This window comes from Seriola dumerili, unplaced genomic scaffold (genome assembly GCF_002260705.1).
Source record: "Seriola dumerili isolate Sdu_G_001 unplaced genomic scaffold, Sdu_1.0 BDQW01000262.1, whole genome shotgun sequence".
NCBI classification, from domain to species: domain Eukaryota; kingdom Metazoa; phylum Chordata; class Actinopteri; order Carangiformes; family Carangidae; genus Seriola; species Seriola dumerili.
Window position 1 is genome coordinate 454,124 of NW_019174517.1, and position 24,925 is coordinate 479,048.

Below are 24,925 nucleotides of genomic sequence, written 5' to 3' on the forward strand. Positions count from 1 at the left end.
GCCCCACGGTAACTATGGCAACAGATAAAGGTCGGCGCTGCAGAGCAGAGCTGGGAAAGGGAGGACGGAAGGATAAAAGGAAGGGAGGCAGGAGATAAAGAGAGAGAAGCGTCTCCCTCCTTCTTCTATCCTTCCTGTTCTCTCTGTGCAGTTTATCAACAAATAAAGTCAGAAATAATATAAGGGGAAGGGGGGGGAGGGGGAGGGGGGGTGGATAGGTAGATGTATGGACGGGTAGTGCCGCCATGCTGCGTCGCCACACTCCATTCACTCATTCATTCATTAGCATCGCAGCATCCCCCCGTTGCCGAGGTTTCCCCTCAGTACTCCCAGAGTGTGGCGGTCTCCAGGTCGTCAGCGTTGGCCTTCAGCACGCCGGCGTGGTCGCCGCGCAGGTACTTGCCGTCAGCGCCGTGGCGGACCGCCAGCTTGTTGTAGTCGCAGAACTCGAAGAGGAAGTCGACGGGCGTGTCACTGCTGCTCACCACCGACTGCTCGTTCCCAACCATCCAGTATTTACCCGTGGAGTCTGCAGGAGGAGGAGGAGGAGGAGGTGGAGAGGAAACAAGAGGAGGAAAGGATGGATTAGAGAGGGAGAGAAATGAGTGTGATGGAGGTATCGTGTGTCGGTGGGGGAGGGGTGAGAAAATGAAGGAGGGAACAAAAGGTTTGGTTTCAATTTGCTTCATTTGAATTACATAATGCAAAAAGCAGTGAAATCATCCGTATGAAAATCCCTCTTTTTGGCACCAACGCATGATTAATGAGTAAATCCATAATGAGAATCCCTTAAAAAGAATAAATGATTTAATCCCTTATAAGCCTGCAGCAGCAGCTGCAACCTCCCTCCACGAGCTTTGACAGGCAGGAGCCATTTTCTAGCTGCTGCTGCAGGTTCACATCAGACTACAGCCGGCGTGTCCTGCGGCTCAATGAGTCCGGATGAAAACCGACCTTGCAGGCTGTAGGCTCCGTCTCTGAACTCCAGGGTGAAGTAGTCGTAGGAGGAGCGGTTGGAGTCCAGCGTCCCCGTCACCTTCCTGCAGCCGATGAAGCCGTGCTCCCCGCGCAGCACGATGATCGGGCGGTTAATCAGCTTCATGATGAACTCCTCGGTCTCACCTGGAGGCAGACAAACCATGCAACATGTTCACTGGAGCTTTGGTCAGTAAGTTTCACTGTATGCTGAAATAATTGCAAGAGCGATGTGTTCGAGTGCTGACTTCTAATGTGTCTCAGTAAGAAAAAATCTGCACACAGCAGCTTGTGTCAGAAACTGCAGCACAAAGTGAAAGTTTCAGCTTCGATCCTGCACCCACTGATCTTCTTGCTGACTCCGTGACTCGCAGAAACAAATGCAGTTTCTGTAACGATCAAATTCTCTGCAGAGCCTTCGCTTCGCCTTTCTTACAACATCTGTGCAAGACTCCGAGTGACACGGCGTTGGTGGGAACGGTCCACATTTGGAAGTGTTGTCCTTGGGCAAGATGCCGAACCTAAAATGCCCTCGCTGCATCATCGGTGCAGGAAAAGGTGCCGTACATGAGCCATTTACTGTCTTTGATACCAGTCACATGTATATACAGTACATGTAAGGCTACAGCTAGCAGCTGGTTAGCTTAGCTTAGCTTAAGGCTTTAAACAGATGGAAACAGCTGGCCTGGCTCTACCCAACATACAAGCACCTCTGTAGCTCACTCTTTACGTCATTATATCTTGATGGTTTGTTTTTTCTTTGTTTTCAGAGTGTAAACATGACAATTTGCCGTATTACAGAGGTTATGTGGCGGACTTTTTCTTGGTCAGCTGGTTGCCTGGCAACTGCTTCTATAAATAAATAAAAAAGGTCCAAGAAATAAGCTTCCAACTGTTGTTTTAACTGTGATGTTATTGGGCTAAACACATGTCCATGACCGTCGCAGTGTGATTTTGTTTAGCATCGTCAGGAAACTTTTATCTGTTGCAGACAATTAGTAAAAACCCTTTTCCTGTGGTTTGATACTTGGGTGCGAGCTCCTCGGTGACTCTGCACACTCACAGGTTTCCAGTCACCATGACGAGCTTAAAAATAAACACAGTAAGGGAACAAACAAAAAGCAACAAAGCTAAATCCCAAAAGGACGGAGTAAACAGTTACATTCTCGCTGAAGCCTTTGAAGCCCACAAACAACTGGAACAGCTGTGATTTAATTCCCTCTCGCTCTGCTGAAGTTCCCACCCGTCACTGCTGCAAAGTAAAATCACTTAGCAACGTGTCACCGCCTGAACGGCTGGATCGACGAAATGACACCGACCTGCGGAGTCCATGGTGGCTGCTAGCTGGCCGTTCTTCTTGGCGGCAACATATTTCCCGTTGGCGGCCCGGAGGGTCAGCCTCTTCCCACGCCACTCGATGTCAAAGTAGCAATTAGCTGACCTACAGAGAGAGAAAGAGAAGACGGATAATTACATTTACATGGCAGGTAAACACATATTCACACTTAGTTCTCCTGTTGCTCACAAACCTGCACCCAGATGTTTTATCAAGAGCTTAAGTAATTGTCGGGTAAGTGGATACGCAGGCTCAGGGTGGAGGGATAAGCTTGTCGTCTTTGATTCATTTGAATCAAGTCGCTTGTTTAATCCTTTCCCTTGGCCCAGAGTCAGGTTTTATTTTCTAGCGTTGCTTTAACATCCCTGGATCTAAAACTCCTTTTTTTTTTCCCCCTCTATTAGAGAAGCTCTGAATCATTCTCCAAAACGTTTTCCTCGGTGAGAGAAAACATTTCTGTGGTCTAATCTGTGCGGAGGGAACAGAGTCAAAGCTCAAGAATGTGAAGGAGGAATGTGGTGAACGTCCTGCAGAGCGCTCTGCGGTGTGACCCCTCAGCGTCCACGACCGCCTGAGCTCCGTCTTATCTAAAAAAATGGAGTGGCGTCAGCGTCAGAGTTAACTCAGGACACATGCATGGCTTCATACAATTAATGAAAAGCTTTAAAAAGCAGCATGAGGCTCCTCGACCCACATCCACGCTTTATATTTATGGTGTTGACATCATGAGCAAAGAATGCACCAACAAAGGTGAGAAAAAAAGTCTCTACAACACGAGGAAAATAACTCGACATCATTTTACAGATATTTATTGGCACAAAGCGGCTTGTTCCTTTTAGATTCTGCATCACAAGCAAAGTTGGAGAAACACATCTGAAAATATTTTATAAAATAAAAGTATCCAACAAACATTTCGAGTAAGACTGAACAAGGAGGCACAGTTCATTTGTTCTGCAGTTGCTCAGCTGTGTTACATTCTGCAAAGACCTTTAAAGTTTTTGTATTTTCACTTGTTTTGAATGTAAGGAAAACAATTCCTGCAATATTATTAACCTCCTGATTTTACAGGGGACATTTCATATCCATAAGATGAAATTTCTTAAATCAATTCCCTCTTTTAAGTTGTTTCTAATTGATCTTGAACGTTACTTTGAGTCTCTCAAATTGGTAACAAACAGGAAGTCCATGTCAGCAGTTAATGTATATTCTGAAATATCTGTCTGAAGAAGTTTATTCTTGAAATTTCATCCATTTCTTTTATCTATTTAAAAACTGATATAAAACTTTCCACTTTAAAAAGGGGTCAGATTATTGTTATCACTCCTGTTTATTTAAATCTACATCTTATTTTCAACCATACTCATCTTTGCAATAAAAAACACTGAGATTTTCAAAATAAAAGTAATTTTTGACACAAATACAGGAACTCTCTCTCATAGAGTCGCCTCTATGAAAAGCTGCTTCAGATTCTACTCCTGAAACTGTCTGGGGATGCTCATGGGGAAATCAACCAGGAGCACAGGGTCAAAGGTCAAAAGGTCGGGGGTTAACAGGCAGCACTCAGGCTGGACAGAACTCCTGCACATTAAAGAGAATTACTCCCGACAGGTCGAGGTTTCACACAAACGCACTTAATCTCCTGCAACATGCCACTGCCATGACATGAGATCACTCTCGCTTCACCTCACACCTCCCACACCCACACACACACACACACACACACACACACCTCCCACACACACACACACACACAAAACTCCTAAACCATGTCACATCTCAAATTACAGAACAGGACTACAGATTAAGAACTGTGACAGACCAGTATCAGGTTGTCTGTGATTAATGCGCACACACACACACACACACACACAGACTGCTGCAGGTGTGTGTGTGTGTGATTCTTACTTGGTGGATGCGGTGCACTGCAGGCCACCGTTAGCAGTGAGGGTCCAGTATTTCCCAGCAGCGGTCCGAAACGCACACTTCCTGTTTTCGCGGCAAATCTCCACCTGGAACACTTCCTGGTCGCCTTCCTCGTCCTGATTGGCTGACAGGTCCATACCTGGTGGGTCCAACACAGAAGGTGACCATTAAACACCAACAGTCCAGATGCAGACACACACACACACACACACACACACACACACCTCCTGGTCAGGATCAGACGCATTAAATGAGCAAATTCGGACAGCTTGGATTAGTGAAGGATTTCACACAGCTGCACACACACACACACACACACACATCTGTCCAGAAAGACCCGGCTATAGTTCAAAGGATTAGTCGTCATGGTGGATGGTCAAAAAACCCTGAACTCATAACCACAGGAATCACTGGCGTCGACGATGAGCGATAGATAGACCTGAGAACCTGAAGAAAAACTATGACTCTCAAACCAGAAATACTGTATGACGCTGCAGCCGCAGGTCAGCTGAGTGAATCAGAAAGCGGCGTAATGCAGCGCGCTCTGTAGGTGCGCTTGTGCGTAGGAATACGGTAGTTCAGTGGTTGAAAAAAGTAGTGCCAAAGGAAAGTGCTGAAGATAAACCTCTGAAATTATTCTGCAGGAAGCTTCATTTAAACAGATGTTGGATGTGTTTCTATACAGTCATGTGTAGAACACCAGGCCTCATTAAAAACACATCAACCCCACTCAGGCAACAAAGAGGTAAACAAACATGAGTCAACTATAGGATAAGACACATAAACCCCCCCCCCCACACACACACACACACACACAGTTCATGGAGCACAATGTGAGCTATTGTATATGATGAAGTCATGGCGTGGATGGACCTATAGCCAGAGGGCTGGACAGAGAGAGAGAGAGAGAGATGGACTGTCTGTCGGAGAGCTGTGTAAATGTGTGCAGAGCGACGGAGAAAGAAAGAAGTGTTTGAGAAAACAAACCAACACACTCATGCGCTCCCTCCCTTTTCGTGTGTGACACAGTTTTGTTTTTAAACTGATGCAGAATCAGAGATAATGTTTGTTTTGTTTTCATTACACATTATATTTGACATGTGGTGCGCAGCGGTTTCTTTCTAAGTCAAGAGAAGGGTCTAAAGGGAATATTAATCAATTCAATTCTTATGTTTAAAGATGTCGTCCCCACGATCTAATAATTTCCATACAGTCCCTAACAGTACTTTCACACACGGCGTCCCATTACAACAAACGCAGAAAATATTTCATACGGTTTTAGAACCTCGAGAATTTACTGCTCACATTTTGTGTCTGGAGAAGAAAGTAAGAAAAGAAAGAAAAAGAAAGAAAGAAAGAAAGAAATGCATTACTCCTTTCCTGTCGAGTGGCCGCTAAAGTCGACGTAGGAACTCCGGCCTCTGCGGACAGATTGAGTTTCTGCAGAAATATGTGGGGACACACATGAGAGAGCGCACACACACAGATGATGGAGGAGGAAAATATAACTGAGCATAATGGGAACCACATGGCGGAGAAAGGGTGGGGTGGGGTGGGGGTGGGAGGGAAGATGAAATGTAAGTTTAGCTGCGACAGACAACGAGGGTTTTAAAAAGGAAAAAAGATGAGGCGAAAAGAGGGTCAGACTCTGCTCGCCTGCACGATCATCAGTCACATCACTGAACTGCCGTCTAATCCCCACCGCCTCCTGCTCAGCCAACACACACACACACACACACACACACACACACACACACACACACACACACTCTCAGTACAGTAGCACAGGAAAGCCCATTTATTTCTGTGGCGTTGTGGCGGGAGAACAACCATCTGCACGACGCCTCGACCCACGAGGAATTACTGACTCACCTTCGACACGAATGAGCTCATTCCAAAACGCTACACGCAAAGTCAGAGGGAAAATAATCTGTGATTAGAAAGACCTGAAGGGCCCAGTGTTACCAGTCTGTTAATGAAGGACTGGGACTTATAAATGACAAAAATCAACAGCATGAACTTGGTTTTAAGAAGTTATCAGCTCATTTTGAACATTTATTTCTGATTTACCTTCATCGATGCTGCACAAAAAAAGATTTTTGTTTTAATAATTCAAAAATCAAGTGCAGGAAAAATGGAAAATGGCCTGATTCACATTCTTGCCGAGAGTTAAATGAGAAGATTGACACTACTCTCACATCTGTACGGTAAATATCAAGCTACAGCTAGGTGCCAGTTAGCTTAGCTTAGCACAAAGACTGGAAACAGGGGGAAACACCTAGCCTGGCTCTGTCCAAAAGGTAACAAAATCTGCCTAGCAACACCTCGAAAAGCTTATTAAATCTAAACATTATATCTTGTTTGTTTGATTCAAACAGAAACCAAGTGTAAAAACATCAAGTACCTGTTACATTATCTGTAACTTTTACATTATCTGTGCTTATATGAATCGAAATAAAATGAAAAGGTACGAATAATTAAACTCCAAAACCTGCAGTGGTGAAACTCCATCGTCACCCTGACGAGGAGTAAAACCAGCATGAATTTCACTATATGAAAAACACCAGGAAACTAACAAAACGCACAGTTTACATGATTTACTGGGAGCTGTGTAACACTAGTCTCTCCAGCTCCGACATGGTTTGAATAAATTATTCCCCAGAAATTTGAATTTATGCGGGCGAGACATTCAGGTGCTGTCAAAGGAGTTATTGATTCTTGTGAATAACATGTTTTGGAGGAAACAGGACGATGTTTGGTTCATCTGTCTGCTGCATCAGGAGGAAGTGTTCTGCTCGTTTCACACACACACACACACACACACCTTGAAACTGGTCACAAGTTATCACAAGGAAAGAACAACACTGGTGGGTGCACACACAAGGTAAAAATACAAAAAGTGACAGAGACAAAACACCGGCCCTGTGGAGCTCAGAGAGAGGGTGAGTTTATATTTACACCCAGATACGTCTATATTCTGATGTGTCTGAAGATCACAGGGCCAGAGGAGGAGGAGGAGGAGGAAGAGGAAGAGGAGGAGGAGGAAGAGGAGGGTCGGTACACTCAGCCATGACCACACCAAGAGGAGTGACCACACATGTTGAATCCACACCAAAACCACACCAGAGCCCGACAGACACACACTCGTGCTCCTGAAAAACAACCCGTCCATCTTTCTGCCCGTCCCCGCCCACCACATTCAGCCTGATGGCGGCAGGCACAGATTGTTGGCCTCGGTTACTGTGAGCCAGCACCAGAGGTCGGCTGTGAACGCACGCGATTGTATCAAGCGCAATTGTGTGTCTGTGTTTGTGTGTGTGTGCGTGCTATTGTTCAGCAGGCCTGACTGAGGAGGCGACCAGCTGGGGCACAAACAGAGAGCCAGATCATCGACCTTTGTTCTGGTCCAAACACACACACACACTGACACACACACACACACACAATGACAAACACACACAGAGCCAGCCAGCCTACACACTGAGCACTGTGCTGACTGCTCATACAGTATAAACACACACCACATCAATACTCCCACTTCCTCTACGCTCAAAAAAATTACTCTTTGGATGAATTTAGGAAAAACATGAAAAGTATTTCCCCATAATTAAATGTCTTAGTTTAAACATTAAGCAATTCTGTTGGTTAAACTTAATTAATTAGGGCCAATTCCACTTATTTACAAGGGTTGGATCCAACTAAATTTACTTAAGTTGGTTTAATACAATTTGCTTGAGTTGATTCAACTTATTCACTAATGTTAAGTTTCACTTAATTTAATAGGATTGGTCCAACTACTTTGAATTAAGTTGCTCAAACCCCAGTTAATTAAGTTAACCCGACGACATTGCTTAATGCTGAAAGAAAGCCATTTAAAAACAGATGGAAATACTTTCCGTGATTTAATTAAGGCGATTCTAAGTATAACTTTTGAGTGTAAATATTCATCCTTCATTCATCCTCTACAGTCGACTTGGTGTGAAGGGTTGAAGAGTTGATGCACATGGGGGAAAAAAATAAATGATTTAAATGAGGTCAGAGGCAGCATTGTTCCCGGGGATGACACAGATCTTTTAGTAAATTGATTCTGTTTTTCATTGTGTTGCAAAAAAAATAAAAAATAAAAAATCAAGTGAAGTACAGTCGGACTGTGAGTTCGAGGGCACTAACGTGGAGACACACCCAGAGCAGAATGACACACTGGAGACCGGCTGAAGCTTAACCTGTAATAAAGCAGATGACATTAAAAAGGAGGAGCGGCGACGTGAGGCAGAATCTCCTGGCACAAAACCAACACACACAAACATTAAAAGCATCAGCACACGCACACACTCTGTCACAACCATGGACCACGACCAAGGACGAGTGGGTTGTGCTGGGAACAAACCATCACCCTTCACCCTGCAGGGATCCACACACACACACACACACACACACACACACACACACACACACACACACACACAGTCGAGGTCTGAGCTGTGTGGCTCATGTCTCATTTCCTGCCAGTGGGGGGGTGAAGGATACAGAAAAGGGTGTCAGGGCTGAATCGTAGCCAGACACAACATGGAGCAACATTATTTTTTTTGTCTCCTCTGCCTGATGTAGAGACAGATTTTAACCCTGATTTCACAGGATGAATGATTTTCAACACTTTTGAACTGGAGTCAGCAAAAAACAAAAATCAGTTTGAGTTGGTCACCCATTGGAATCTGAACACAGAGCGGCAGCTGCTTTCACATCTGTATCCCACACAAGAGCAGCTGTTAAATGGTTTAGTTTAACTTTTTATTTTTGGAAATATTTATTTTTCATATCTGTATGCCAAATGTGGCGGGTTAGCTTAGCTTAGCATAAAGGCTGAAAACAGGGGGAAATGGCTAAAGGTAACAAATACAAGCAGCTTTAAAAGGTCAGTAATTAACACAGAAACCAAACAGTGTAAAAACAATGATTCATGGTTTTCACATTGACTATTTCTGGGCAATGACTTTGTGATCAACATAAACTCAGGAAGTCACATAACCCCCACGAAAAACCAGCCATTGTTGTTACACTTTGGCTTCTGTACAGAGGCACAGCAAGGCTAGCTGTTCCCCTCCGTTTCTAGTCTTTATGCTAAGCTAAGCTAACCATTTAGCAGCTGTAGTTTTATATCAAACAGACATTTAACTCTCAGCAACAAAACAAATAAGCATATTTCCCACAATCTCAAACTGCTGCTTCCAGAGTCGCTTGGCATTTTAAACCTTTTCACGAGGCTTTGCTGGTGGTTTTACAGGCCGTGCAGGAGCTTCATACATTCATACCAAGTCTTGTAAACAACAGGAGCTTAGTCACAGGAAGCAGCCAGAAAACATTCAAGGGTTTACTGCCGTAGCGTCAGATGCTGATCAGGAACTCATTGGAATCAGTTGAGTGACTATCCGACATAAAAACAGCCTGGTCCCAACAGGAATCACACTCCAAATACCTTGCCACAATTAGGAAACTGAAAAGAACAATGACACCCTGCAGGATTCCCGCCTCCACCTCGGGTCCCTACAGCCAGCGGCCCGGAGGACGGTCAGCTACAGAGAGCAGTCGGCGCTCGGTGGTCACGCCGGGAGCCAACAGGATGTGATGGGCCCTCATCCATTTAGCTAAAGACAAACCGGCGTTCGGTCTTCACCCACAGTTCAGGGGCAGCACAGCCACTTAATGGACCATTGAGCTCCAGGCTAACTGACTGATAATCGTGTCTCAGTTCATACGAGGGGTCGTTAAACAGCCTCTCAGGGAATTTATGGATCTTTAAGAGCAGGAAACAGAAACACGGATGTGATTATTCATCTAATATTTGTCAGGTGGAAAATTAACATGACAAAACTAAATACTTCAGGGAACTGGTGCAATGAAGAAATGTAAACTTACTGGCCTCCTTTTCAGATAATGGTGAACCAAGAAGTTTAAATGAATAAATAAAGAAGATGGGAGTTGGAGTAACGAAGAAATAAATGGCTGTGAGGAGTTAAAAGTTTCTGGCAGCATTGCAGTGACTGTTCAAAATGAATTCCTTGTGATTTCTTCGCAACAACAAAAACAAACACATAATTCATCATAAACTGCAACGAGCCTCGAACATCAGAGCCACTATTGTTTGAATCATTTCAATACTTCATATTTACTCTGATGTAGGTCAGATGAAGCTACAGGAGGGGGGGGGGGGGCCATGTAGTCAATCAGGGTGACTTTAAGTTAAAGTTTTTTTGCACAACACGGCTCTTGTTTTTTTGGCGGTTGTGGCATCAGTCCCATCTCTCAGGGTGATATCTGTATTAACCGGCTCCATTGTTGAGGTGTGGGGGAGGCAGAAATCCAAAACAGAAACCACCACATGTGATCAGATCAGAGACGTTTTAAACCTCAAAAAAAGAGGAAGTAGAGTCAAACAGACCTGAAAATCTTAACTGGAGAGAACTGGAGGGAAAACGAGAGTTGTATGTGAACACAAGCGGGAATAAGAATCTCAGCATTCCCAACAAACTCGACAGATCACGGCTCCATTTAACGAAGGACGTCTGAACTGGATTCACTGAGTCCAAGAACACAAACTTCATCAGCCACAATTAAATGCGAGTCACAAAATCAGCAGCTTTTGTGACTGACCCACTTGAGCTTTGCACACGTCACGAACCTGCAGGCCGCTAATGGAAGCCAGCCGACTCCGACCACCATCTTGGCTCGCGGCCCGCCGGGGCGAACAGCCCCTGCGGAGAGCGGCTACCAGCATCTGTCGGTTCGAAAAACATCTGGAGCCGGTTTAATTCCACTCAACTTTTAATCCACATCACAATGATCCGGTTGTCGGCGGGTTGAACACGGTCTTCCTCTGCAGATCCAGACCTCCTGCTCATTATGGAGGACGGCAGAGGGCAGCGAGGACACGGGGTCAACCGCCCAATGAGAGCATCCGACCTGCACACGTGTCCCTGAGCAAGGCATTAGACTAGTACCCAACTCCTGGGGCACTGATACAACTTTCTCATCCATAACCAATCCAATATCACTATCCAGTACCAGTCTGACACTAGTGTTAACTCTAACTTAACATCTACAGTATATAACGCACTGCAAGCGTCGGCGGACATGTCGGCTGTTACTTGGTAAAACGTGGAGCCAGTTTTAAATTTAAGATGCTTAAACATATTCTAATGGGGCTTTTTAACTTGTGTATTCAGAGGTAAACCCTAAATAACAACAGTAATGTACTCTGTAGTTCTGCACCGAGCTCGTGTGAGCAGGATGTCGCCTTCACTGAACTGCACCCTCTGTTATAAAAAAGGACATAATCTGATTTAGGAAAATGTTGGAACAGGCAGCAATCCATTTATGTTACTTGGGGATTAATGAATTCTACCTCATGCTCTCATTACAGAGGATGTCATCATCTAATTCCAATGCATTTAGCATTAACAGCATTTAACATTGCCGGGTTTTTAAAACACAGATTTTTATCCGACATCAGGACTGGCCCCTCCATTTTGAGTCTGAGGTGTTTTCCAGCACTGAAAACTCTGGCGCTGTGTTGTCGTCTGGACGGGCGAAAACCGAAACCTTTGGAAACGATGACGTAGACACACACGGCCGCTCCTGATTGGCTCTCATCAGCATGGACCACCGGTGGTGAAAGCAACATGGATAATGAATTACGAGTGTTACTGACCTTGTTGTCTTTGCTAACAGCTGTTATATTTTTACTCATTTGTAGTATTTTTTTTACAGCTAATCAACTGCAGAGAAGACAACCTGCTTCCTGTTTACCTAATGATTGCTCAGGTATGTGCGTCAGAGCTCATTTTTGTTTGAAAATGCCGTTTTAACCCTCTGAGGTCGACAGATGTTTCTATTAATATCGATATCGCGATAAGAGCGTAAAAACATGGTTTGAATGGTGTTAAAATCTGTAGAATCTCCACTTTCCTTTTCTTATTCTTGCAAGATTGTACGATTGTACTCTGAAATCTGGTTAAAGCAGAGTGACAGACAACACTTCAGGCTTTTATTTAACATTTATCTTCTATTTCACTCATGTATTGCTCTATGTTTTTAATGAACCGAAGACTTTGCTGAACCTGTTTCAGTTCATCCACGTCAGTAATTTGGAGAATTTCAAAAACCAGGCTTCAGTTTTTCAGCATTTGGGCCAAATGCAAATTTGCACAGAGTCAACAAGGGGCCTCGTTACAGAAAGAGCCGAGATCGTTCTGAACATTGTGATACAAAACACTTGGGCATTATGGGATATGCAACCTTTTAAAAAGGCGACTTTAGATGACTCAGAGGGTTAAAATGAAAACGCAGTAGTGAGACACCGAACATCCCTGTGGGAGGAGGAGGAGAGAGAAGTGGATAAATCTCTGTCTGACAGGTAAACAGGCTGAGGGTGTGACAGAGAGACAGGAGAGGAAAAGAAAAGGATAGATCACAGATCAGACCTTCTGAAAAGAGGAAGCAGAACCACTCGACCGCACGGTATCCTCACCAGCGTGATCCTCCTGACCACAGACTGAACACAGGCTTACAGAGCATCAATTATTTCTCTCCTATCATTCATTACAGACACAGCGTCTCCTCGGCTCTAAATCACATTCATGATTTGTCGAAGGTGTTTTCAGATCAGATTTCAACTCAGCATCTTTCAAGGCAGCAAATTCAAGCACGTGTTCACACTTAGAGACAAAAGCTGGTCCTTCATTTAGACACCAATCAACTGAGGGACGCCACTGATAACGACCTCCGACACACAGCAGCTAGGCCCGAAGGCTGGAGTCGCAGGGAGGAGTGGGGGAGGGGGGGGGGGGGTGAGGAGGAGGCTGCAAGCGATGACGGGAGGATGGGAGAGAGAGGAGCGCCTGAGGAAATGGTGACAGAGATGTTGAAGTGAAGAAGGGATGAACAATGAGGGAGGAGGTGAAAGGAGGAGACAGTCAGGGAGAAGTGGAAAAAATGAAGCGGGTGTGAAGGAGGAAGGAAGGAAGGAAGGAAGAAGGTGGGAGGGGGGGGACAAGCTTGTATCTCTGCCCACATGAACAGCTGAAAACCAGACACACATGGACATATTTAACACACACACACACTCTCAAATCTAATCTGACTAAAAGAATAAGAATAAAAAAGCTCAAATTTCAGCTTCAGTCTGCAGGTCGATCTCACAGCTGCAGGAGGAAAACACTCAGAGTTCTAGTTTTGGGTTGTGATGGCGTCAGAGCTGCGTGACGACACTAAAGAGAAGATTCAGGTCCGGTTAAATATTTCATCAGTGTCGATGGTGATGGAACTCCAGGTGTCAGATATTAAACTCACCTGATGTTAAAGGTGCAAAGTATCTGATGGATTCAAGGAGTTTAGTCATTTTAGGGAGGATTTTACTGTGTGTGTGTGTGTGTGTGTGTGTGTGTGTGTGTGTGGTGTATCCTTCCTCTGCTTTAACTGTGGGGTTGTTCTGCTTTGTGCCAGGTCTGCCTCTCGCCAGTTTAAGGCTGTTTTACATTTGAATGCTGGCACACGTGCACATGGAGCTGTGTGTGTGTGTGTGTGTGTGTGTGTGTGTGTGTGTGTGTCTCTCTCTCTCTCAACAGGGCCGAGCACCGGTTCACTTCTTTGTTACACGCCAACGTGGACAACACTCAGTTATCAGCTCTACTGTTCTGTTTACATGCGTGTGTCCAGAGCGGGAAACCAGATCTATACCATACATATGACATCACAGGCCTTCAGTGCTGATGCACTCTGGGAAAAGATGCCAGTGTTTAGCATGTACAAATACACTCAGGCCTGTGTTGTGTGTGAATATATAGGCCATCACTGTCTGTGTGTGTGTGTGTGTGTGTGTGTGTGTGTGCGGTGTGTCAGGGGAGATGCAATCTGACATTCCATCACTTTAACCCTTCCTCTACCAAGGGATGAGATCCCCCCCCCCCCCCCCCCCCCCCCCACACACACACACACACACACACACACACAGGACCAACGCACCCACCTTGCCGGGTGGAGACGTTCCTCTCGTTGGCCGCGGTGAGCACGACCTGCGGGTGGCTCTGCTCCAGCACGAACAGCTCATCCTTGCCCACGCGCGCGCTCTTGCCGGACTTCATGGTACCGGAGGGCCCGGAGGGCGCGAGGTACTTGCCGCTACAGTCCCTGAAGGCCACCTTACCGGAGCGGAACTCCAGCGTGTAGCCCGTGCTCTTGTCCGTGGTGGCGACCAGCGCGCCGTCGTTCCTCAGGAAGCGGTTGTCGGAGGTCTGCAGGTGGTAGCGCTGCTCGCGGAACACCAGCGTGATCATGGAGTCCACCCCCCACGGGACGTCCCGGTCGATGGCAATCTCGTCCACCTTGCTGCTCAGGTGCGCGTACCGCTTGCGCGTCAGGCTGAAGATGTTCACCTGCGGGTGCATGGCGATGTGCACGCTCCATTTCTCCGCCACGGAGGCGGTTTGGGCGAAGCAGATGATCCGGTCCTCGGTTCCGCCCAGGTAGCGCCCGTGCGGTTCGGACTGCAGGGACCAGCGGCCGTCGTCATGGGCGGTGATGATGAACCGGCACTCCGGGCCCGGGGTCTCACTGTCTCCGGTAACGTTCCCGTCCTTGTCGGCGGCGATGTACCGGCCCAGATGTGACTTGAGGTGGAACACGTTCCCGCTGGAGTCGTCGCCGCTCTGCTCCAGAGTCCAGATCTGCTTCTTCTTCATGCTCGTGGCGGACGCGTTGATCTTGAAGCCGAAGGTCTCCGCCGTCAAGTATTTGTTCCCGCAGTTGATCAGACCGAACTGGATCTGCAGCATGTCGCTGGTTCCGTTAGACGCGCCGTTAGTTGTCATTGTCGGTTCTGTGCGCTCGAGCCTCGGACCGGACCGGTTCTGTGTGAGAGGGATTTTTTTTTTTAGGGGAGGGGGGGCGGTTCTGCAAGTGACTGAGCTCGCGGCTGAAAGGGTGGGATGCTGTGCTGCCTCGCGTGCTTCTCTTTGTTTGGGGAGTGTGTGTGTATATGTGTGTGTATGTGTGTGTGTGTGTGTGTGTGTGTATGGCTGAGTGGGAGTCTATGAGCGCGCGCCGCCGCCGGTCCTCAGTGCTCTGCCTTGTCTCAGCAGCGCGAGCCCGCCGCTACACAGCTGCAGCCTATATAACCATCAGTGACGTTGCGCTGCAGGCCACGCCCCCCCAGAAGAAGAGTCTGTGGTGAGTTTTGGTAAAGTGAGATGATTTAGACTGAAAGAGCATGAGGAGAGGAGGGGGGCACAAACAGGAACTCAGAGGAAGTGCGTTAAAAAGAAAATAAGTAAGGAGACAGTTGAGTAGGCTCCTTTAACCTCCATAGCCCCTGTACTCACTTTGATATATGGGGAATATATTTCAGAAGTCCCTGTTTCCCTGGGAATGTCCCTGTTTTTGATTGTGAATTAAAAACAGACGTCTAGCGTTGCGCTTGTTTTGGCTAACATTTGCTGCTAGCTTCAGAAATTAAGCTAAAACCATCAAAATAGAGTTATCCAATCTGTTTTTTCCTTCTTTTTTTCTGTCATCGAAGGGATTAGCTGGGTCACTCATTGGTTAGGAGTTCATAACCAGGAAGTAAACTAATGAAAACAAACATACCCAAAGCCTCCCAGCTGAAATTTGCAAAAATGTTTATGTTGGAAGAAGTGAAGAAGAAGAAGTTGCCCGACAGTCTGTAATGGACTTCACATGACAATATTCACAAGAATACTTTTATGAAAAATGCTTTTGATGTTTTTAATTGGTGGATACAGACTTAAGGAATTAAAATAATGTTGGTATGGATGTACAATCTGACTTCACGACTGTTTCAAAGGAAGGGAGTTGTCCCTCACCATAGTTTATCACAGTGCAACAGTTACCATGGTCAAAATACATGAAACCAGGACTGTCCCCCTTTTTTATTTAATAGATAAAATCACATTCATTTCAGAAATCTGGTCGCCTAGGTAAACAACAACATCATATCACTCTCATCTCTCTGTCTCCGACTCACTGATCATCAGATGGACTCAGCATTCAAATCATGAGGACGGGTTGTGAGTGTCCACTCACAAAGAACTATTCATGGCCTGAACACGCACATGAGAGGGCAGGAAAGGCTCCACAAACAAAGAGGCCAAACAGATCATGCTGGCATCTTCTCAGTCACCAAACACACACACACACACACACACGTGTGCATATACAAGTGCACGAAGGTCAAAGCAGAAGTCGCTCACATCTCATTTCCCTCCCAGTGAAATTACATGAGTGTTGTTACTCACTCCAGCGTGGACGCTGCTCAGCGTTCCCTGTGTCTTTAGGCAAAGTGAGCAACGGGACTGAGAGCGGTTCATCCCTGCGCCTCGTCTACAGGCCACACATCAGCTATGCAAAGGAAGATTAGAGCTCAGGTTGCACATGTTGTACCCACGCACCAAACTTCTCTGACCTTTGACCTCTGTGGATATACAGTACAAGTGAAAGAACATGGATTTCATTGTTATTCAGTGAGGGTTTGAATGATATTTTTGTGCCTCTGCGACGGTGACACTGCATATTGTTTTTGGGTTGCCACAAACATTCAGATTTTGGGGCTCAGTGGTCAAAGGTCACAGGCGTGGTGAATACCAAACAAAATGAATACACACCAGAATATTTCAGGGTTTTGTTGAGTCATTTCAGGGAATATTAGCTCTGTTAAATCACCATAACCATTACAACACATAAGAAATTGGGATTCACTTTCCTCTTCAACCCAAATCCCACAGACATCCGTCTCCCTCCTGAATATTTTTGGCTAGAAGAAAAATACCATTTTACATTTGTTGTAAATGAAAGTGAGTCACAACAGAGATGCGATGCTTCAGTGTCTGCATGCTGGTGGGTTTGCAAACGGAGAGTAATCTGTAATTTAATCAGTGGTAATCCGCCAATCCAATCTTCAGACAGAACATCTTCAAACAAATCAAATCTCAGTGTCGTTTCAGCTCCAGAATCACAATCTAATAAAATATTTTTTTTGCCTTCTCATGTTTGTTTTTATCAGCTCGAGTTACAAAAGCTCGATTGTAAAAGGAATAAATGTAAAGATGTGGTCAAACATTCAGATTCCTTCTCTGTGACAAATATGTGTATCAGTGACCTTTAACACTGTGTGATGCTGCCTTTACATCCGATCAGGAATATCCAAACTTAGTGACGATGATTGATATTTTTATTTTTATTCTATGCAGACCTGCAGCAAATATTAGATTTTCAGACATACTGTAAATACAATTTTTTTTAAAAACAGACTCAAACAGAACTCAGTTTGTTATTATCTCCCAAATCTGTTCAACTTTCACTCTTGTTTAAGAATTCTTTGAAGCTATAATACACACCGAGCTGGACTTGAAGGTAACATACAGAGGAACCAGAAACCCTTTTTTAAAAACAGTGTGTGACTTAAAGACATCAATATTTCATTTTATCTTTTATGCTGTTTCATTTTGAAAATATGCACTGTCTCTGAAATTTTAATGTTCCTGTCGGGGGAAGTGCTGCAGCTATTTTAATACGCCACATCAAACAGGACAGAACAAACTCATGTAAAAAAATGTCTGTTAAAAATAAATGACAGTTTTAAAAAAAGTAAAAAAAAATACCTCCAACATGCAACTTTTAGTAAAATTACAAGTTATTGTTTTTACACATTATTTTTTGTTCGGATTAAACAAGCAAGATGTAATACTTGCACAGAGCCGGGCAAGTGGTATATCCACCCTCTTTATGCTAAGCTAAGCTAAACCAAGCTAAACTAAGCTAAGCTAAGCAGCTGCTGGCTCCACCTTCATATTNTTTGCACAGAGCTGGGTAAGTAGTATATCCACCCTCTTTATGCTAAGCTAAGCTAAGCTAAGCAGCTGCTGGCTCCACCTTCATATTGAACAGACAGGTAGGAGAGTGGTATCGATCTTCTCGTCTAAGTCTCGCCAAAAAAAGTAAATAAGCGTCTTTCCCAAAAACGTCTGGCTATTCCTTTAAAGAAAGGATTTCAGGCAAGCTCTGCAGCAGACCTCCACATGATGACCATGTACTGTTGCTAAAATGGAAACAGTCGACTCTTTGGGATTGATCGACAGCAGCATGAATAAAGCTGTGTGTGCCAGCTGCAGCACATCCAGATGAATAATTGATTCTGGTTTGTTGTTGGATCAACAGACAGTGATGAACGCTCACAGATGTTCTGCTGTGAGTCAAAGACATTTCACACTGGTCTGTAGCGTTGGCCCGGTCTTCATTTTACTCATCGGTCTGATGCAAGTCAGACTGTTTCACAACAATAAAGACCGAGCAGTAGCACCCAACAACAGAAAACAGGAAAGACATGACTCATAGTTTGTAGTTTACTGACACGAGCAATGAGAAGAGAAAGACTTTTTAGAGACGGCAGCAATTTTTTTAAAAACGTCTTTGTAATTGTTGAATTCCTCCAAAAGAAAAACGTTTTCTGCAGTCGGCCATTTTTGTCTTAATTTACCCAGAATTCATTGTACCACAGTCCATCTTAAGATACTGAAGAACTAAAGTGCTTTGTGGCACAGATGAATTTAGACTCAGTTTAACTCAAGTCTGACTGACTGTGTTTAATCTAAGATAGATAGATAGATAGATAGATAGATAGACTTCATTATATGTCAGTAAGTGAATGCATCACCACACATGCGTCATTCATGTGGCAGAGATGAAAAAGTTCCCATGCTAACGACGTGTGAGCATTTACATCATCATGGACTAAAACAGTGTGACACCATATCCATTAAATTTGGGTGTAACTGTGTTGAGCAATGGTCGGAAGTGATGCTGTGTTCATGTCATAGCGGAGTAATCGTAATCACAGGTTTCCAGCTTGTAAAAAGCACTGATGTCGACTTCACCTTGTAATTAGAAGAGGGAAGGTCAGATTTTTAAGCTCTGTCATTTCTGACTTGGCGCCTGGAAACAAAACAAATATGGACAAATACCTGCCTCCTGTTCGACCAGAGACTCCAGCTCAATGTGATTAAACCTGCATTTAATGGATGAATGTGAAGGACAATCTGGTGTGTGTGTGTGTGTGTGTGTGTGTGTGTGTGTGTGTGTGTGTGTGTGTGTGTGTGTGTGTGTGTGTGNGTGTGTGTGTGTGTGTGTGTGTGTGTGTGTGTGTGTGTGTGTGTGTGTTGCATATCCCCTCATTCTTTGCCTATCTTTCCCTCCAGATGGGTGCCTCCATTGTTGCAAATGTAAGTTCATTTGTGTTTGAGAGGGAGACGCTCTGTCACGCCGAACACACATGTACCCACTCTCTCTCTTCTCTCTCTCTCGTTCTCTCTCTCTCTCTCTCTCTTCTCTGTCTCTCTCTCTCTCCTCTTCCTCTCTCTCATATATTCTCTCTCTGTCCTCTCTCTCTGTCTCTACTCTCTCGTCTCTGTCTCCTCTCCTCGTCCTCTCTCTCTGTCTCTCTCTTCTCTGTCTCTCTGTCTCTCTCTCTCTCTCTCTCTCTCTCTCTGTCTCTCTCTCTCTCTCTCTCTCTCTCTCTCTCTCTCTGATTATGCATCTTTTTAAAGAGGTTTTGACCCAGATATGTGATGAAATTGATGAGATTAGCAACACACACGTAGGCCTATATGAACGCGCACACACACACACACACACACACACACAGCACTGAAGAGATCTCACCCCAGGAGACTCAAAGGCCTAGTCGGGGAGGGACATAGAGGGAAGCTATCTTTGTTCTCAAGTCGAGCTTTGAGGATGGTTGCTACGGAGACCAGCTTCAAATCTGTTGGTTGATGAAGGGCAGGCGGTCTGCTGCAGCGAGCGTGCACACACACACACACACACACACACACAAGCACACGCTGACACACTGACACACTTGCTGCGCTCACGGCACTGCAGCACTGCGTCAGCAGACGCTAAGCTAACGAATCAGTGCCCTTTTCTAACACACACCTCTGAGCCAGAGCCAATCAGAACTTCTTTTTCACCCCTGCATTATAATATCCACCAATCAGGAAACACCTGTCCAGATGTGTCTGGATAAATTGGCCAACCAGAGAAGTTTTTTATTGAAATGGAGTCTTTTCAGAAGAGGTCTGAGTCTGATTCTTTGGTTTTGGCTGCAGCTGTGCAGATGTTCTTGCAGCTTTTAGTCATGACTCACAAACGTGATTGAAATAAAAAAAATAAAAAAAATTTGTGACAAAGTGAAAGACATGAAATGGAAACATCAGCTGAGAGAGGAGGGATATGAACGTGAGAATCAGGGAGCGCTGAGTGCTGTCCTGTATTGACTCTGTCAGTCATTTCTACTCTGAACTTGCAGAAACAGATGGATGAAGGTTTTTGCAGATGTGCGTACGACTGTGTCCGGAGTGTCCTCGGTCAGATTTAAGCCGACATGTTGAAGCGGGCCCACAGGAGCTTTGGCGGGTTCTGGCAGGGTGATTATGAAAAACACGTGGGGTCTATGAGATCTGTGTCAGCTCTCCTGCATTAACCTACATTTCACCGTGAACACTGACCAGCTAAATGGACGCAGCTCGATCTGCAGCGGCTGAGGTCAGCGAGCGTTTCAGCTGAGACGGTTCAGTGTGAGAGTGAAGACGTCAGACATCATGTCACCAACTGTCCCACTCAGTAAAGAGGCAATAAACACCTTTAACATCTTAGTGTCTCTAACGCGCTGACTCTGGTGAGGGCATCAGATGACCTGACAGTGTTGTGTACATCCCTCTGATTCCAGCTGGTCTTTCTATTGATCTCATTGATCATTGTCATAATGGCTCCTGTCCTGAGAGACACTCTCTCTGTTTCCCTCTTGTCTGGTTGTTAGTGTCACGTTTCCTCACAAACAAGAAGAAAGAATGAAAAAATCAAAGCTACAAACCTCAGTTTTATCTCGGACTGAACACATTGACGCACGGAGCAGAATGACTTTCCTTCATCTCAGTAATATTTATTTTTAAGTCTGCAAGCTGCGTCTGGAACAGGCTCCACTGAACTTTTCACTGCTCTCACTAAAGAAGCTTGTTGACACAATAAAACATATTCAAAATGCTGCTGTTAGACTCTCGACAGAACGAACTAGAATCACCGCCTCGTGGTCGTATCCCTCCGCCACTCAGACTAGTTCCTGGTTACATCCCTGTTTATCCACACTCAGATGAAATATGAACCATTTCTATGAAATTTTGTCATAATTGCTGTGAAGTCTTGGGTAATGGCTAAAAGGTGTTTTCTGAGGTCACAGTGACCTTTGACCCCCAAAATCTTATCAATTCGTCGTTGAGTCCGAGTGAACGTTTGTGGAAAATATGAAGAAATTCCCTTGAGGAGTTCTCAAGATATCACGTTCATACGGTCCAAATCATGTTTTGTGAGGTTACTATGACCATGACCTGTGACCTTTGACCTTTGGCCACCAAATTCTAATCAGTTTGTCCTTGAGTCAAGGTGAATGTTTTTACTAAATTTGAAGAAATTCCCTCAATGCGTTACAGCGATATTTCAAATGGCCCAAACCATGTTTTGTGAGGTCACCACACCCTTGACCTTTGACCCTTGACCCCCAAAATCTAATTAGTTCATCATTGAATCCAAGTGGACATTTGTGCCAAATTTGAAGAAGTTCCTTCAACGTGTTACTGAGATATCACGCTCACAAAGCCAAAATCATGATTTGTGAGGTCACCATGCCCTTGACCTTTGACCCCCAAAATCTAATCAGTTCATCCTTGAGTCCTAGTGAATGTTTGTGCCATATTTGAAGAAGTTTCATCAGGGCATTATCGAGACATGGTGTCCACGAGAATGGGTCGACTCATTCATTTCCCCCAGATGATGAACCATCAGGCCAAAGTTTAATTCATTTATTTGGCACTAATTAGCAAATGTTAGCATGCTACCAGACAAAACTAAGAACGTAAACAGAGCAAATATGATACCTGCTACCCATCAGCATGTTAGCATCGTTGCTATGAGCATGTTAGCATGCTGATGCTAGCATGTAGTCAGTAGAGTAGTCTTAGAGCTGCTGGCATGAAGAAGTCTTGTTCTTTCTTCGTACTGTGAAACACTTTGAGCTACTGAATAAATGTTGATGCGTTAATAAAGTTTATTATTAATATAATCATTGTTATTTTATTTATATAAACATACTAGATACACAGTGTAATGTAGATACTGTTGGTTTAACCAGAGCAACTGTTCTGGAAACATTTTCTCAAACTGGCAATGACACAATGCAGAAAGTGTGGAGTGAGTGAGTGAGCTGTGTGTGCTGGTGTCTCTTGCAATCATTAAGGAATGTGTGTGTTTGCTTGTGTGTGTGTGTGTGTGAGTGTGTGTGCGCACAGCTGCAGCCCTACCAAGGGCCTCCTCTCCACCAACAAAGAGCTGGAAGCTGGAGCCACTGGGGAACACCACACACACTCCCCTCCTCGCCCTCGCCACCATTCTCCACACAGCAGTCGGGTCAAAGGTCAGCATTGTGTGTGTGTGTGTGTGTGTGTGTGTGTGTGTGGGTGTGTGTGTGTGTGTGTGTGTGTGTGGGTGTGTGTGTGTGTGTGTGTGTGTGTGGGTGTGTGTGTGTGTGTGTGTGTGTGTGGGTGTGTGTGTGTGTGTGTGTGTGTGTGGGTGTGTGTGTGTGTGTGTGTGTGTGTGTATGTGTACCCATGTGTGTGTGTGTGCTTTGGGGGTACCTCCAGTTTCTCCACCCTCTTATTGCCATGGCGACAGCAAAGCAGTTGAGCCAAGATCAGCAGAGCAGTTTCATAGCTTCTCCCTCTGTTTAACACATTATGAAGCGTATGTGATTATATGTGTGTAGCTCTATGTGTGTGCATGTGTGTGTGTGCGTGTGTGTGTGTGTGTGTGATGCCTGTAGCCAACTGAAAGATATAGGTCAGTCGAGAGAGACAGAGCAACGAGGCATGAGTGGGACACTGCAGGGTGTGTGTCTTTTTACGTTGGTATCATTTTGTTGTGTGTGTGTGTGTGTGTTTGTGTGCGTGTAGTAGCATGACGGTCAGCTTTGTGTGCAGCTGTCACATCATCTCATCTCATTTTCACCTCCCCCTCCCCCCCACAGCTGACACTCTGACTTTTGTAGGAGTTGAAACGAGACGCTGATTTTCTTCTCAAGGTCATGAGAATGCACCACACCGTCTTTTGTTCATGTGTGTGTGTGTGTGTGTGTGTGTGTGTGTGTGTGTGTGTGTGTGTGTGTGTGGATGTGTGTGATTGAATTGATTGCGGGGGCTGATTGGCGCCTCCTGCACTCACTACAGGGAAACTTGATCAGTACGGCACTAAAAATACGTCTTCCTGCCTCTCAGCGAGGGTCTGTGACATCACGTCCTGCCCTGATGAATAAACACTGTTCTGTGGTCAGTAGCCTGAACATCCCTCCTTCCTGACTAATTTCCTCCCTTTTCTCAACAACATGTGCCACTTCTTTGATCTCTGTGGCAGTAAACAGCTGCAGAGTATTACCTCAACTTCTCTCCATCTAAAACAAGAAACTTGGTTTTTCTTTTGACTGTGTCACGTGACGATTCTCAGGAAATGAACCTTACATTTATCCTTCTTATTTACAGATAAACATATCTTAAAGACGCAGTAACTGGTTTGTTTGGCTGCTTGGGGGCAGCAGAACACAACATCGAACAATCTCTCGTCTTATAAAGTTGAAAGTTGAAAGTTGAAATATCTGGCTCTTGTTCACCAGCTGTTCACTCACTTTGCCTGTGTGATGTTGTTGTTGTTGTTGATGTTGTTGTTGATGTTGTTGTTGATGTTGTTGTTGTTGATGTTGTGGTGGGCAGGTAGAGCACATCAGACTTTTAAAGCTGCTGCTGCTGCTGTTGCTGGAAACGACACTGACGGGAGCAACGAGAGTGAAACAAAACAATAAACGTCTGGGCTATGAAACCAAAACAAAGAGCTGAAAGAAGCTAAAACACTAAGGCTACGTCCACACTATGTTTTCTTTTTAAAACTCTTCATCTCTTTTGCTACGTTTCTTCCTCCCGTCCACACGACGCCAGAGTTTTCGAGCACCGAAAATGGAAACTATCGGAAAAGCTGCTGGACCCGTTTTAAGTTTAAAAACTCTGGCGTTGTCGTCGTTGTCGTCTGGACGGGCGAAAAACAGAGACCTATGGAAACGATGACATCACATGCACGGTCATTCCTGATTGGCTCTCATCAGCCTCAACTGCCAGCGGTGAATACAACATGATAATGAATTACTGTTACTGTGCTACTGACCTTGTTGTCTTTACTAGCAGCTGTTGTTCAGTTGAATTCTGCATTGTAACGCTGCAGCTGTCTTTGTTGTTCCTCGTTCATTATATATTTACAATCTGCTTCCTGTTTACACCGGCTCGCTCATGCTCAGTGTAGGTGACTGCTCAGGTATGTGCGTGTCAGTCTGGACGGAGATCGTTTTCAAATGCAAACTGCAGAGTCATCAGAGCAAACACTTTCACATACAAGTCATTTGATCCATCGTTCCTGTAAACATATTGATACCAGCAGCTTTAAACACGATCATGCTGCACAGTGTTAAGGACCAGAAACCACAAAGTTCATAATTTTATAATCATAATATCAAAGTTTTGATATTCCTGGACTTTCACT

General features: G+C 44.9%; 1 protein-coding gene across 1 annotated transcript; it reads right to left on the reverse strand.

Moving 5' to 3' along the window:
* Positions 1 to 213: 213 nt before the first annotated feature.
* Positions 214 to 15,300, reverse strand: fscn1 (fascin actin-bundling protein 1). The gene is made up of 5 exons (XM_022757056.1): positions 14,256 to 15,300; positions 4,217 to 4,373; positions 2,295 to 2,416; positions 955 to 1,122; positions 214 to 529 (listed from the first exon to the last, which is right to left on the reverse strand). The coding sequence occupies exons 1-5, from the start codon at positions 15,094 to 15,096 to the stop codon at positions 321 to 323; spliced, it is 1,497 nt and encodes a 498-aa protein (XP_022612777.1). The 5' UTR covers positions 15,097 to 15,300; the 3' UTR covers positions 214 to 320.
* Positions 15,301 to 24,925: the final 9,625 nt, after the last annotated feature.

Bases quoted from the DNA above. Each gene is read 5' to 3' on its own strand.
- fscn1 (XM_022757056.1), bottom strand. From the start codon at position 15,096: ATGACAACTAACGGCGCGTCTAACGGAACCAGCGACATGCTGCAGATC. The intron at 4,374-14,255 runs GTGGGTGCGTTG...TGGACCCACCAG, and splicing joins GAACGTCTCCACCCGGCAAG to GTATGGACCTGTCAGCCAAT. The intron at 1,123-2,294 runs GTCGGTGTCATT...GTCTGCCTCCAG, and splicing joins AGCCACCATGGACTCCGCAG to GTGAGACCGAGGAGTTCATC.